The 13,668-nt window shown below is 37.2% G+C and overlaps 1 protein-coding gene across 2 annotated transcripts in view; it reads left to right on the top strand.

Annotated features, from left to right (window-relative positions):
- The window catches only part of SRD5A1 (steroid 5 alpha-reductase 1), an 86,387-nt gene extending 73,363 nt beyond the window's left edge, over positions 1-13,024 (top strand). The window contains exon 5 of one of the 2 annotated variants that reach the window (XM_074279145.1): positions 12,913-13,024. In XM_074279145.1, coding sequence (XP_074135246.1) covers positions 12,913-12,919 — 7 coding nt within the window. In that variant the 3' untranslated portion in view covers positions 12,920-13,024. Of the gene's footprint in view, positions 1-10,206; positions 10,296-12,912 lie in introns of those variants that run through there. The other variant, XM_074279144.1, reaches the window with a different exon arrangement.
- Positions 13,025-13,668: the final 644 nt, after the last annotated feature.

Genomic DNA, 13,668 nt, shown 5'->3' with positions numbered 1-13,668 from the left:
CCATCCTAAAGGGAGTGAACTCTGAAACTGTGTCCCCTTTAATCTGTAAAATAATCACTCTGAAACTGTATCCCTTTTGATCTATAAAAGAAGGGAAATTCAGGGTCTCAGACTCCAGAGAGTCTGGAAGGGAGCATACTTTCCAGACAGGCCTTTTCTAAGGAAAATCACCTCCTACTGATTTTTTGGGGTAGCCAATTCCTATTCAGGAAATTCCAAATTCTTGAAAAAAGTATTCAAAGTAATTTCATTCAATTGGGAGATGTTGGTCTGATAATCAGCTCAAACTGCCCCTAACCTCCATGATCTGCTCACAAAATAGGTGTCTGTTAACACATTCTTTGCAAATCTCCTCATTAAGAGATTTGTCTGCTAAGAGAGAGCTTCTTAGTGAAAAATAAAACTTCATCTTTTTCCACTATTCTTTCATGTTGCACTGCGCAGAGACCAGAGGGGATTCTCACATCAATTCTCTACCACTAAACTTGTATCATTTTGGTTCCCTGACCGGGAATGCCTGAAAATCTGGACAAGGTAAAGTCTTTTCTTGTTTTATTCTATAGCCAGGAAAATCCAAATTCCCTGGAAAATTTTCCTGGGAATTTGGATTTTGGGGGCTTCAGGCCCAACAGAATTCTCTCAGGGATACCTGCATGGTATCCAGGATACTTGCATTCTCTGAGAAAAAGGCCCTCTAACTCAGGGAGCATTTTGTCATCTCTCCATCTCTTGAGACATTTAGAGGCGAAACAAGGAGTTATAGAATTGGGGCAACTAAAGCTTGTGGCAAAATGGGACAAAACACCTCTGTTTCTAAGGATCCTTCCTTAGCCAGAAATAAATTCAGCTTGGAAGATCTCAAAACTGGAAAGCTTAAATTAAAACAGCATTGTAGTATGCTACTTAAATTTGCTGGAAGGAAATCAAACTCCTTCCTTCCAGCCCCTCTAAGGACAAGAAAGCCCCTCCCTTATCAGGAGACTTCTGAATCTCTTTCAGAACAGGACCTTATGTCTGGCAATATCTTTTTAACTCTCTCTCATCTGAACTAGATCCTGAGACTTTCCAGCCCCAAATACATAGAGTAGGACCCTTTTTTTCTTCTCAGGATACTGATTTTAACTACTGCCTCCTCAAAGCACTTCCTTTGGAAGTAACACTCAGAGCAGAGGTATCTCTTTCAATGTCAAATCTCTCCCACACTGCAGAAAACCCTGGCCATTACTCCTTCACCCAGCTTTTTGAGGGGTCCAAGGCCAACACCCTCCTTGATCTGTCCTGGGGAGATGTTGATGTTAAACAACCTGCCCCAGATATAGAGAGGAAGCTGCAGAAGCCAGATTTGGTCCCTTAGATTTCTCCCTTAAAAACAACTGTCGGAGTCTTTAATGATAGGGATCACAAGGCAGCTGAAGAGAGCGCCATGGAATTAAAGTGAGATTTGGAGGAAAGTACCAACTCTTAGCTGCTATTTCCAGGAACCACAGAGTTCCATGCTTTAAACTCCCTTTGCCCTGAGTTCAAATAGGAGGAGCACTGGAGGAGAAACTGCCTACAGGGGACGAGCTGTCTCCCCAATGCCCTGCCCTCTGACAGGGGTTTGGGGCTTGGTAATGCTCCCCCTAGCTCCAGTTCCAACAACACATCAACAATGGAACCCTGGCTATCCTGGGATGTGGCCAGTAGGACAATTGAATTTCTTTTTGCTATGGGAGGGACTTCTCCTTCACTCTTGCTCTGTAACTCTGGTCTCTTTTACCCCTCCCCACATAGAGTGGGGATTGCAGGGGAACTTGAGGGCTGTCTCAAGACCTTTCCTCTATCTCATAGCTTTGTTGACTTGTCATTTAAGTGCTTGTTTATTATTCCCTCCTATCCTGCTCCCTTATTGAGGTGTAATTTATTGATGAAATTGGGGACCCAATTTTCTCTTCTTAGACCTGCAGAGAAATTTTTTATGCACAAACTTTTAGTTAGAGAGTTAAGAGATCTTGAGATACAGTATATTTTAACCTTGGGACAGCCATTAGAGGTTTTAATTCCCCCTGGGTCTGGAGCATTTAGAAGCCAAAGGGCATCATCAGTAACTTTCAAATGGGAGACTTACTAGATATCAGGCGCTCCTGCTAGATACCCCCAACTAATTCTCTGGATGTACCACACCTTGCCACCCTGCTCCCTGACAACTCCCAGCTGGGAGAAATTATCCATAATTGTGAAGCTCCAGATTCTGTCTACTCAAGCAGGTGTGACTTAAGGGAAATTCCCCTTGAGAACCCAAATGGGGAGTGGCTTACAAATAGGTCAAGCTTCCATATTAATAATCAAATTAATAAAAACCATATGATCATCTCAATAGATGCAGAAAAAGCATTTGATAAAATCCAACATCCATTCCTATAAAAACGCTTGAGAGTATAGGAATAAATGGACTATTCCTTAAAATAATAACGAGCATATATTTAAAACCGTCAGTAAACATCATATGTAATGGCGATAAACTAGAACCTTTCCCTGTAAGATCTGGAGTGAAACAAGGTTGCCCACTATCACCATTACTATTCAATATTATATTAGAAATGCTAGCCTCGGCAATAAGAGCCGAGAAAGAGATTCAAGGAATTAGAGTAGGAAATGAGGAAATCAAACTATCACTCTTTGCAGATGACATGATGGTATACTTAGAGAACCCCAAAGACTCTGCTAAAAAGCTATTAGAAATAATTCAGAATTTTAGCAAAGTTGCAGGATACAAAATAAATCCACATAAATCCTCAGCATTTTTATACATTACCAACACAATCCAACAGCAAGAGATACAAAGAGAAATTCTATTCAAAATAACTGTCGATAGTATAAAATATTTGGGAGTATATCTACCAAAGGAAAGTCAGGAATTATATGAGCAAAACTACAAAACATTTGCCACAAAAACAAAGTCAGATTTAAATAATTGGAAAGACATTCAGTGCTCTTGGATAGGACGAGCGAATACAATTAAGATGACAATACTCCCTAAACTAATCTATTTATTTAGTGCTATACCAATCAGACTCCCAAGAAACTATTTTAATGACCTAGAAAAAATAACAACAGAATTCATATGGAACAACAAAAGGTCGAGAATTTCAAGGGAAGTAATGAAAAAAAAATTAAATGAAGGTGGTCTAGCTGTACCTGATCTAGAACTATATTATAAAGCAACAGTCACCAAAACCATTTGGTATTGGCTAAGAAATAGACTAGTTGATCAGTGGCATAGGTTAGGTTCATAGGGCAAGAAAGTGAATAAAAATAGTAATCTAGTGTTTGATAAACCCAAAGATCCCAACTTTTGGGATAAGAATTCATTATTTGACAAAAACTACTGGGAAAACTGGAAATTAGTATGGCAGAAACTAGGCATGGACCCACATTTAACACCACACACTAAGATTAGATCAAAATGGGTCCAAGATTTAGGCATAAAGAACGAAATCATAAATAAATTGGAGGAACATGGGATGGTTTACCTCTCAGACTTGTGGAGGAGGAAGGAGTTTGTGTCCAAGGGAGAACTAGAGACCATTATTGATCACAAAATAGAAAATTTTGATTACACCAAATTAAAAAGTTTCTGCACAAACAAAACTAATGCAAACAAGATTAGAAGGGAAGTAACAAATTGGGAAAACATTTTTACAGTTAAAGGTTCTGATAAAGGCCTCATCTCCAAAATATACAGAGAATTGACTTTAATTTATAAGAAATCAAACCATTCTCCAATTGATAAATGGTCAAAGGATATGAACAGACAATTTTCAGATGATGAAATTAAAACTATTTCCACTCATATGAAAGAGTGTTCCAAATCACTATTGATCAGAGAAATGCAAATAAAGACAATTCTGAGATATCATTACACATCTGTCAGATTGGCTAAGATGACAGGAACAAATGATGAATGTTGGAGGGGATGTGGGAAAACTGGGACACTGATGCATTGTTGGTGGAGTTGTGAAAGAATCCAACCATTCTGGAGAGCAATCTGGAATTATGCCCAAAAAGTTATCAAAATGTGCATACCCTTTGACCCAGCCATACTACTACTGGGCTTATATCCCAAGGAAATACTAAAGAAGGGAAAGGGACCTGTATGTGCCAAAATGTTTGTGGCAGCCCTTTTCATAGTGGCTAGAAACTGGAAAATGAATGGATGTCCATCAATTGGAGAATGGTTGGGTAAATTATGGTATATGAATGTTATGGAATATTATTGTTCTGTAAGAAATGACCAACTGGAGGAATACAGAGAGGCTTGGAGAGACTTACATCAACTGATGTTAAGTGAAACGAGCAGAACCAGAAGATCGCTGTACACTTCAACAATGTTACTGTATGAGGATATATTCTGATGGAAGTGGATATCTTCAACTTAGAGAAGAGCTAATCCAATTCCAATTGATCAATGATGAACAGAATCAGCTACATCCAGAAAAGGAACACTGGGAAATGAGTATAAACTGTGAGCACTGTTTTGTTTTGTTTTGTTTTGTTTTTCTTCCCAGATTATTTTTAGCTTCCGAATACAATTCTTCCTTTGCAACAACAATAACAACAAAATTCGGTTCTGCACATATATATTGTACCTAGGATATACTATAAAATATTTAATATGTATGGGAATGCCTGCCATCTAGAGGAGGGGGTGGAGGGAAGAAGGGGAAAAATTTGGAACAGAAGGGAGTACAACGGATAATGTTGTAAAAAAAAATACCTATGAATATGTTTCTTCATTCAAAGAAAATGTTATAATTATAAAAATTAATAAAAAAATTAAAAAAAAAAAAAGAAAGGGGCACCACCCCCAGTGATAACACTCACTACTAAGTTTCCCACTGAATTAAAGATCAGCACTCATTCAAAAAAAAATTTTTTTTAGTGGTTCCCTATTATCACTATGATTAAAGTTCATTCTGCAAAGCATTTAAACCCTTCATAGCCTTGCCCTGCCCAGCTACTCTACATGTATTTCATGTAGCTTGCTCATATATTCTTCTTTTCAGTCAAAATAAAAAAAAAAAAACATTTATTATTAAAAAAAAAAACAAATAGGTCAAGCTTTTTTGAAAATTGGGAAAGAAAGGCAGGTTATTCTGTGGTGATTCTTAATAACACCCTGGAGGCTAAGCCACTGCCTCCTGGAACTTCTACCCAAAAGGCTGAACTCATTGCCCTAACCAGGACTTTGGAACTGGGGAAAGGAATGAGAGTGAACATCTATACTTTGTATGCTCACGGGGCTATATGGAGAGAGAGGGATCTGTTGACAACAAAGAATTCTCCCATTAAACACACAGGAGAAATTCTACAGCTATTACAAGCTGTCCATGAACCCAGGGAGATTTGTAAAGGACACCAGAAGGGAGATTTGCTTCAGGCCAAGGGAAACAGGTTTTCAAATTCAGCTGCTAAAATGGCTGCTTGTTTATCACTGACCATAGTACCTTTAATCCCCGCTCCTTGATTCTTATACCCCTTCCTATAGTTCACAAGGAAAAAACCCTTGGCCAAGAGATGAGGTACATCCTTTCTCCCTCTGGCTGGTTTCAAATGCCCTCAGACTACCTCTTAATCCCAGAAGCAAGTCGGTGGAAATTGATCTTTGGTCTTCATCAGGCTATAACCCTGGAGAGAAATGCTCTCCAATCCCTTATGGCAACCCACAGAAGGACCTGATGCATGTTTTGCAAAAGACTTCATTCCCAAACGTCATCATCTCCACCCTGGATGATACCCCACTTTTAATCTGCTCCTGAGATTTGTTTCCTCTAGGCTTCAAGCTGAGAATTTTCAAGGGCTCCTTTAGCCTGGAGATTATGGGGCGATTGATTGGGACACACAATACTCCTTAGATGCCACTGCTTCCGTTTTCAGATCTTACACCTCCCCTCCTGGCTTGAACCCTTCCCCGCGAGATCCCCATTCAGGAAACTCCAAATTCTGGAAAAAGTCTTCAAAGGGATTTCATTCATTTGGGAGATGTTGGTCTGATAATCAGCTCAAACTGTCCCCAACCCCCAAGATCTGCTCATAAAATAAGTTTCTGTTAACACATTCTTTGCAAATTTCCTCATTAAGAGACTGGTCTGCTAAGAGGGAGCTTCTTAGTGAAAAATAAAACTTCCTTTTTTTGCCACTAAGATTTTGGGTTTGTGAATTCTTTTAAAATGGAACTGCACCTCTGACCAAAGAGGGGATTCTCACATCAATTCCCTACCACTAGACCCACATCAACCATTTCTCAGTATCCTTTGCTGGACCTTAATCTAGATTATGCCTTCCAACTATAGGTGTCCCATAAGATTATGTCCTAGATCTTTTCTCACTCTGGATTACTTCATTTGATAAGCTCATAGACCCCCACAAATTTAATTACATCTCTTCAAATCTACCTTTTTTGTTCTAACCTCTCTGTTAACCTCTAGTCATGAATCTCCAGCTTCCTTTCAGTTTTAACTGGATATCCAGTGGACATCTAAACTCAACATCTCTAAAATTGAACTCATTATCTTACCTTCTAAACACTCCCATGCTCCTGTCCTATTACTATAGAAAATCACACCATTTTTCCAGTTCCTCAGGCTTGTAAAATAAAAGTTATGGGTTCCTCACTATTTTTCACCCTCATCCAATCTGTTGCCCAAACTTACTCATTACAATTTTGCAACATCTCCCAAATATGCCCTTTCCTTAGACACTGATATACCGTAGTGTAGGCTCTCATCTATTCATCTGCTCATCTGCTGTGATTCAGTCAGCCTTATCTGTCCCCACTCTAATCTATCTTCCATTTAGCCATTTAAAGTAATTGTGTTAAAGTGAAGGAAATGTCATTTCCACTGCAACTCAGTAAACACCATTGTCTTTCTATTGCCTCCAATTTCAAATACAAAATGCTCTGTTTGGCATTAAAAACTCTTTATCATCTAACCTTCCAACTCCTACTTTTTTAGTTTTCTTATGCCTTATTCTTTTTCATATACTCTTTGATGCAGTGATACTATAATCCTGGCTATTCTTCAAATGAAGACACTCCATCTCTCAACTTCAAACATTTTCTTTGGTTATTCCTCATGTTTATCTTCACCTCCTAGCTTCCCTGACTTCCTTCAGGGGAATCTTGCCTTTTAATAGAAGATTTTCCAATCTCTCTTAATTCTAATACCTTCCTTCTTTTAGTCAATTTCTATTTATCCTTTAAATAGTTTGATTGCATATGCTGATTTTCTTGTTTTTTTCCATTTGATTGTGAACATCTTTAGGGCAGGGATTGCCTTTTACTTTTCCTCAGTGCTTAGCACAATGAATGGCATATGGTGTTGTTCAGTCATTTCAGTCATGTCCCACTCATTATGACCACATTTGGAGTTTTTCCTTGACAAAAATACTAAAGTGGTTTGGGATAAACCAGGTTAGATGACTCTCTCAGAATCATACAACTAGTGTTTGAGGCTAGATTTGAACTCAGGAAGCTGAATCTTCCTGATATAATTAGCAGTTAAATATTTATAGGTTGACAGCATGATCCTGTATGGGAGTAAGATATGGTGAAGAACTTACAGATTAAGCACATATTGATCAGAGACTGCTAGCTAATGTAAACCAGACCTATAGGCCCCAGTCACGTGAAGGTCTAGGCTGCATTCTATTGTCCAAAGAAGAGATTGGGAACATATACATGGCCAAAGAGGCTATAAATCACTTTGTCGGCTGCATTCCACTGACCAAATGGGGCGGGGGTGCAGACTTGTATGGCCAATCACAACCTATGGAGGATGGGATTTTGGAGGTTCTTTGTCTGAAATGTATAAAAGCTATGAACATTTTAAAGGGAGTGGCTCTCTCCTGCTGTGAATTTGGCTCACAGACCAGGATGGGGTCCCCTTCTAGAGATTCTAATAAATAATTCTGCTTTTCTATGATCTCTGAGTAGTCATTTTTGGATAGGATTTTCTATCCTTCACAGTCCCAAAGATGGCAGTGGACAGAAACAACTGAAAAGGAATTGAAGAATTCTCGAATCAGGTTTTTTTTTTTTGTTGTTGTTGTTGTTATTGTTGTTTTTTGTCTAATCAGAGGCATTCCTAGACTATATCGGGTTCCTAGTTCAAGCAGAAGAATTCTTGACATATTTGATAATTAATAGGTACTCTGGACTTGCATCATTCAGCAAAATTTGTAAATGATGATATAATTTGTAAAACAAAAAGAATACTAAATTTGGAATGAAAAACTTGGTTGCTCAGCTACAATATGTAGAATTTGATAAATATATTTAAATAATGTAAATTTGCAGGAGTAACACATCTGATTAAATATGTGTATGATTTGGTGAGGTTTGTAATAGACTAAGGTAAATATTAAAAGTAATACCTAAATTTTTACTCTATTTTTAATAATAAAGCTTCAAAAATTTCATTGTGACCTATTTTTCAACCCCAATTGATTTCTCAACTGAGTAGGTAGATATAGGAATTGTCTATAAGTTGCATGTAAATTTGTGATAAATATCTAGTTATATTCACATGCTAATTACATTGATTTTTTTTCTTCCATAATTTAATTTCTAAAGAAAACAGTTTTATAAAGAGAAAGATTTGGGATAGCAGGGGAAGAAAGGCAGATGGTATATTAGAGGAGGTTAGAGAAACGCACCACAGTAAGAAATGATCTAGATTAATGAATGACCCAGTTAGAATGAAGATTTGATTTCTTCTAAATAGGCAAGTGGCAGAACACAGTCTAGAGCTTAACAGTTTTGTTGTCTTTGACTAATACATTGCATGATATATTAGGTCTTAAAGGCAAGGCCATATTTCTATACTTCAGCAAAATCCATGTTGTTGCTGTTTATGTCATATGAAGTTTTCTAAATATATTTTTAAAAAGATTCAGGACAATATAGATTGCTAAAAATTATAAAGTAAGGGTTTTATTTGGAAAACCTCGATAATTTTGTGTTGCTTATTCCAACAATATTAATTAACACTGAGAATAGTCTTGTATGTTTACTGCTTATTATGAAACTCTATAGGGACTCTTTCATGATTTTAAATTACAATGAACTTATTTAGTATTTGTTGGCTCCATAAATCCTTGCTATATACTATATTAAGCCTCAAATTTTGGTTGATTTTCATGAGGAAGATACACTGAAATAAAATAAAACTAAGTATATATGACATGTTTGGTCTATATATGGGAAAGGGAATATGAATGTGTAATACGAAAGGTAGCACACATGGTCTAGTAGAGAGATGACACTGGAAACAGTAGACCTGAATTCCAATTCTGCCTCTGATAGATGCTGGTTGTATGTCCTAGGCAAGTCACTTAACCTGTCAGTGCTCTAGGCCAGGACTTCTTAAACTTTTTTTCACTAGTGACCTCTTTTCATTCAAGAAAATTTTATGTGACCTTGGGTATATGAGTATATAAAGTAGATGTACAAATCAAACATTTACTGATAATAAATCATAATTTTGTGACCCCCATATTTAGTTATGTGACCCTTAAAATGTGTCATGAACCACATTTTAAGAAGCTGAACCATTGGCAACTGTCTTATTTCTCTAATCTGCAGAGAAAGTTTTGTCTTGCATAGGTAGAGGAAGTTTACTCATTTGGGAATTCCCTATGTCAACGAAATCATATATACTATAATGTAAGTGTATGTGTGTTTGGGGGTATGTGAGTGTGTGCGTGTGTGTGTGCAGTTAGATATATATAAAATTAATATACTGTATATTTCCAATTCTATAAATTTTGTGCATATACACACATTTTTACATTATAAATGTAATGTATATGTGTGTATATATAGATATAGATACCTTTCTATGTGTATATATATGTATGTATATACATATATCTATATCTATATCTATATATATATATATATTCAAGGCTTCTAATGTATATCTAGATATATGCCATTCTTTTTCCCTAGAGAAAGACTTTCCCTTTATTCCCCTCCCTACCCCACCCCCAGTCATTGTCCAATTACTGGCATGTTTCCCAATGGAGGCAACAATGTGAATTGCTTTGTAGAGACTATCTGTGATTAACATTCGGCTTCTTCTGCTACTTAGACTCCATCTCTTGATTCTATGCCTTTCTACTAGATGTCCTGGAATGTGCTTACACTTTATTTCCATCTTTTAGAATTCCTAATTTTCTTCAAGGCTCAGCTCAAGTAGGACTTTCCACATGGGATGCTCACAGCTCCTAGTGACTCTCTTAAAAGCACCTGGTAAGCATTTTCTATGTGTTTTGTATATACATATATTTGGGCATCTAGATGATGAATAGTGTGCTGGGCCTAGAATCAGGAAGACACTAGTTCAAATCTAGTTTCATATACTTAACTGTAACTGTGTGGACCCTAGGCAAGCCACTTAATCCCATCTGCCTCTATTCCTTATATATAAAAATAAACTGGAGAAGGAATTGACAAAGCATTCCAATACCTTTGCCTAGAAAACCCCAAATGGAGTCATGAGAGTTGCAAATGACTGAAATGACTAAATAACAATAATAAATATGTGTATGTATACATATTATCCCTTTGTCTGTTTGTCTGTTTGTCTCTCTCTCTCTTTCTCTCTCTCTCTCTCTCTCTCTCTCTCTCTCTCTCTCTCTCTCCATCCATCCATCCATCCATCCATCTATCTATTATCTAAAGCTCCTTGGGGCAGAGACTGCTTTTGCTACTGTCTTTGCATTGATAATACTAAATACATAGTAGGCACATAGTAGATGCTTATATAATTTTTTTATTGATTGATTCTCTTTTTCCCTTGGAGAGACTATATGATACCAATTCAAATATAATAGGTATTTAGGTATATATTGTGCCAGAGATCCTACTGAACCCTGAGATTACAACGCAAAAAATGAAGAGTCTCTGCCCTTCAGAAGTTTATCTTCTACTGGAGGAAAATAATATATACTAAGATAAAGTAAATATGAAAATATACAAAAGTTTTTTTTAAAAGTAATTGAACATGAGAGAGAACTAACAATTGAGGAATCTAGGAAAAACCTTATATGGGAAGTGGTCCCTGAGGTAAGCCACAGATAATGCCCAAAGCAACATCTCTGCCCTTGCCTTTCCTCTTTTAGTCCAGAACAGCATCTCCTATTATTTGAAGGAAATTTCTTATCCTGACCCAAAACTCAGTATCTGAGAGAGAAAACATATATTTCTTATACCTAAACCTCCTAATACTAAAAAAAATTCCCCATACCCATGACAGTTCCACAGTCCTGCCTAACATCTGACACATCTTGATCTGACATTAATTGTGAAAGGTGAAGGGTGGGAAATGAGGCAATTGGCTTCTCCTCTCCAGCTCACCTGATATTGTCATAGAATGAAATAGCAGATGATGAAATATTAATATATTAAACCTTTGCCTATAGTGCTTAATTTTCTGGTAAACCTTAAAAACACAATGAGTTGTTCTGAGTAAAAGAAAGAGAAAGAAAGAAGAGAGAAAGTTAAAAGCTTTCTAGTTCACTGACACATCATAGTCCTCTTTCTGCTCTTACAGTACAGGAAGAGACTGGTCATGGGGGAAGGACCAAGTGACAAATATTTTTTTCATTCAATCCCACCACCAAATCCCTCATCCATGCCATATTTAATTCAAAAGAGACTACTAAAACTCCCCCTTTTAACGTCTTCCATTTCTACTGACTTTCTCACTAGGTGCATATTCAACATAGAGTAATTCAACCATGGTTCATCCCTTTTCAATATCTCCCCATTTCCAATGAATAAAGAATAGGCTTTTAATCAAGGAATTCCGTACCTTACTTTTTCCACTTCACCATTTTCATCTCCCTACACATCCTAAGTGTTCTCAAATGAAAAAAAAATCATCAATTGCTAACTAAAAAGACCTACTTATCAAATAGAAAAGGCTTGAGTGAGAATGGCCTGAAAGGGTTGAGTTTGCTGGATGAAACTATAACTGGCAGATGACCCCAAACCTTCTCCTCTTCTAAACCTAAGTAGGAGAAAATTTGCCCTCTAAGTAATATTCATGCAGGATGTACACCTTAAACTCTCTTTGAAGTTGTATTTGGCAGCCACTGTTGGAAACCCAAAACAACATTGGCTGAGGAAATAGATGGTGAGGGAGAATAATAGATGAACAGAGCTAATTCCAAACTAAGTTTTAGTCATGTTCTGAAACCAAAGCCCAGGTGAATTTAAAATGCAGAAAGCCTATAGGATTTTAGTACTAAAAAACGTCATCAAGTTAAAATGCAAATAGAAAAGCAAATTGAGTGGGGGAGAAGGGAGGAGAGAATATGTAACAGCTTGACTCTTTTCTGAAAAGAAACCAACTTGTGTTGACCTTAAAGGACTTTTTCTTTTTTAGGATACCCAGCAGTACATGACTGCTAATAGTACATTTCCCAGTGAGTTTTAGATATATATGTCAAAAAGGAAATAACGGAACTGAACATTGTTGATATCCCACCCAAGTTAAACCGGATCAATTCTTTGTTAAAAGACAGCAGCTGATGTATTCTCAGTCTAACACTCTTCACAGACTGATCTCTTTGTCCTGTGAACAGCACAACCTTTTTGTTCCCACTGAGCCACTCCATCACCAATTGTCACTGAGCAGCTGCATCAAGCTTGAGGTGTCACTTTCCAACTATTGACAAGCTGTGTCACAGGGCTTCAAATTGCATTTCACTGAATCTTTAAAAAGCGTTTTTTTTCCTTGTCTGGTTTATAACTGCCATCTTCCCATTGCATAACATCTCTCTATAATCTGTTTTCCTTCCTTAACCATTTCAGTGGATCTGAATTACAATGACCATAACTTCTCTAAAACTTTCTTTACTTAGGGGGTGACAGAATCATAGGATCTAAGAGTTCAAAGGGTCTGCAGGAGTCACCTTGTCCAGTCCATTCCTGAACAATGGGGCATCTGGAGAACTTCAAGAGAAAAGATCCAATTTAGACCTATCCTCTACTAGAGAACTGACTCAATAGGACAATAATCATGACGGAGGCAAATATTACAATTAGAGATAATAACAGGTAATATTTACCTAGGCAGGTAGATGGCGCCATAGTGCATAGAGTGCTGGGCCTGGAATCAGGAAGACTCCTGAGTTGAAATTTGGTCTCAAGCCATTCTCCAATTGATAAATGGTCAAAGAATATGAACAGAAAATTTTCAGACAAAAAAAAAGGCCGTTTCTAGTCATATGAAAAAATTCTCTAATCACTATTGATTAAAGAAATTAAGACATCTCTGAGATATCACTGCACATCTCTCAGATTGGCTAAGATGATAGGAAAAGATAATGATGAATGTTGGAGAAGATGTGGGAAAACTGGGAAACTAATACATTGTTGGTGGAGTTGTGAAGTGATCTAACCATTCTGGAGAGCAATTTGGAACTGTGCCCAAAGAGCTATAAAACTGTGTGTACCCTTTGATCCAGCAGTGTCTCTATGGGGCCTATATCCCAAAGAGATCATAAAAAGTGGGAAAAGGACCCACATGTGCAAAAATGTTTGTGGCAGTCCTTTTTGTAGTGGCAAGAAACTGCCCATCAATTGGAGAATGGCTGAATAAATTGTAGTATATGAAT

Source organism: Sminthopsis crassicaudata, chromosome 1, assembly GCF_048593235.1.
Source record: "Sminthopsis crassicaudata isolate SCR6 chromosome 1, ASM4859323v1, whole genome shotgun sequence".
Taxonomy (NCBI): Eukaryota; Metazoa; Chordata; class Mammalia; order Dasyuromorphia; family Dasyuridae; genus Sminthopsis; species Sminthopsis crassicaudata.
Note: the sequence above shows the minus strand (reverse complement) of the source record. Positions and strands in the feature narration are given on the sequence as shown.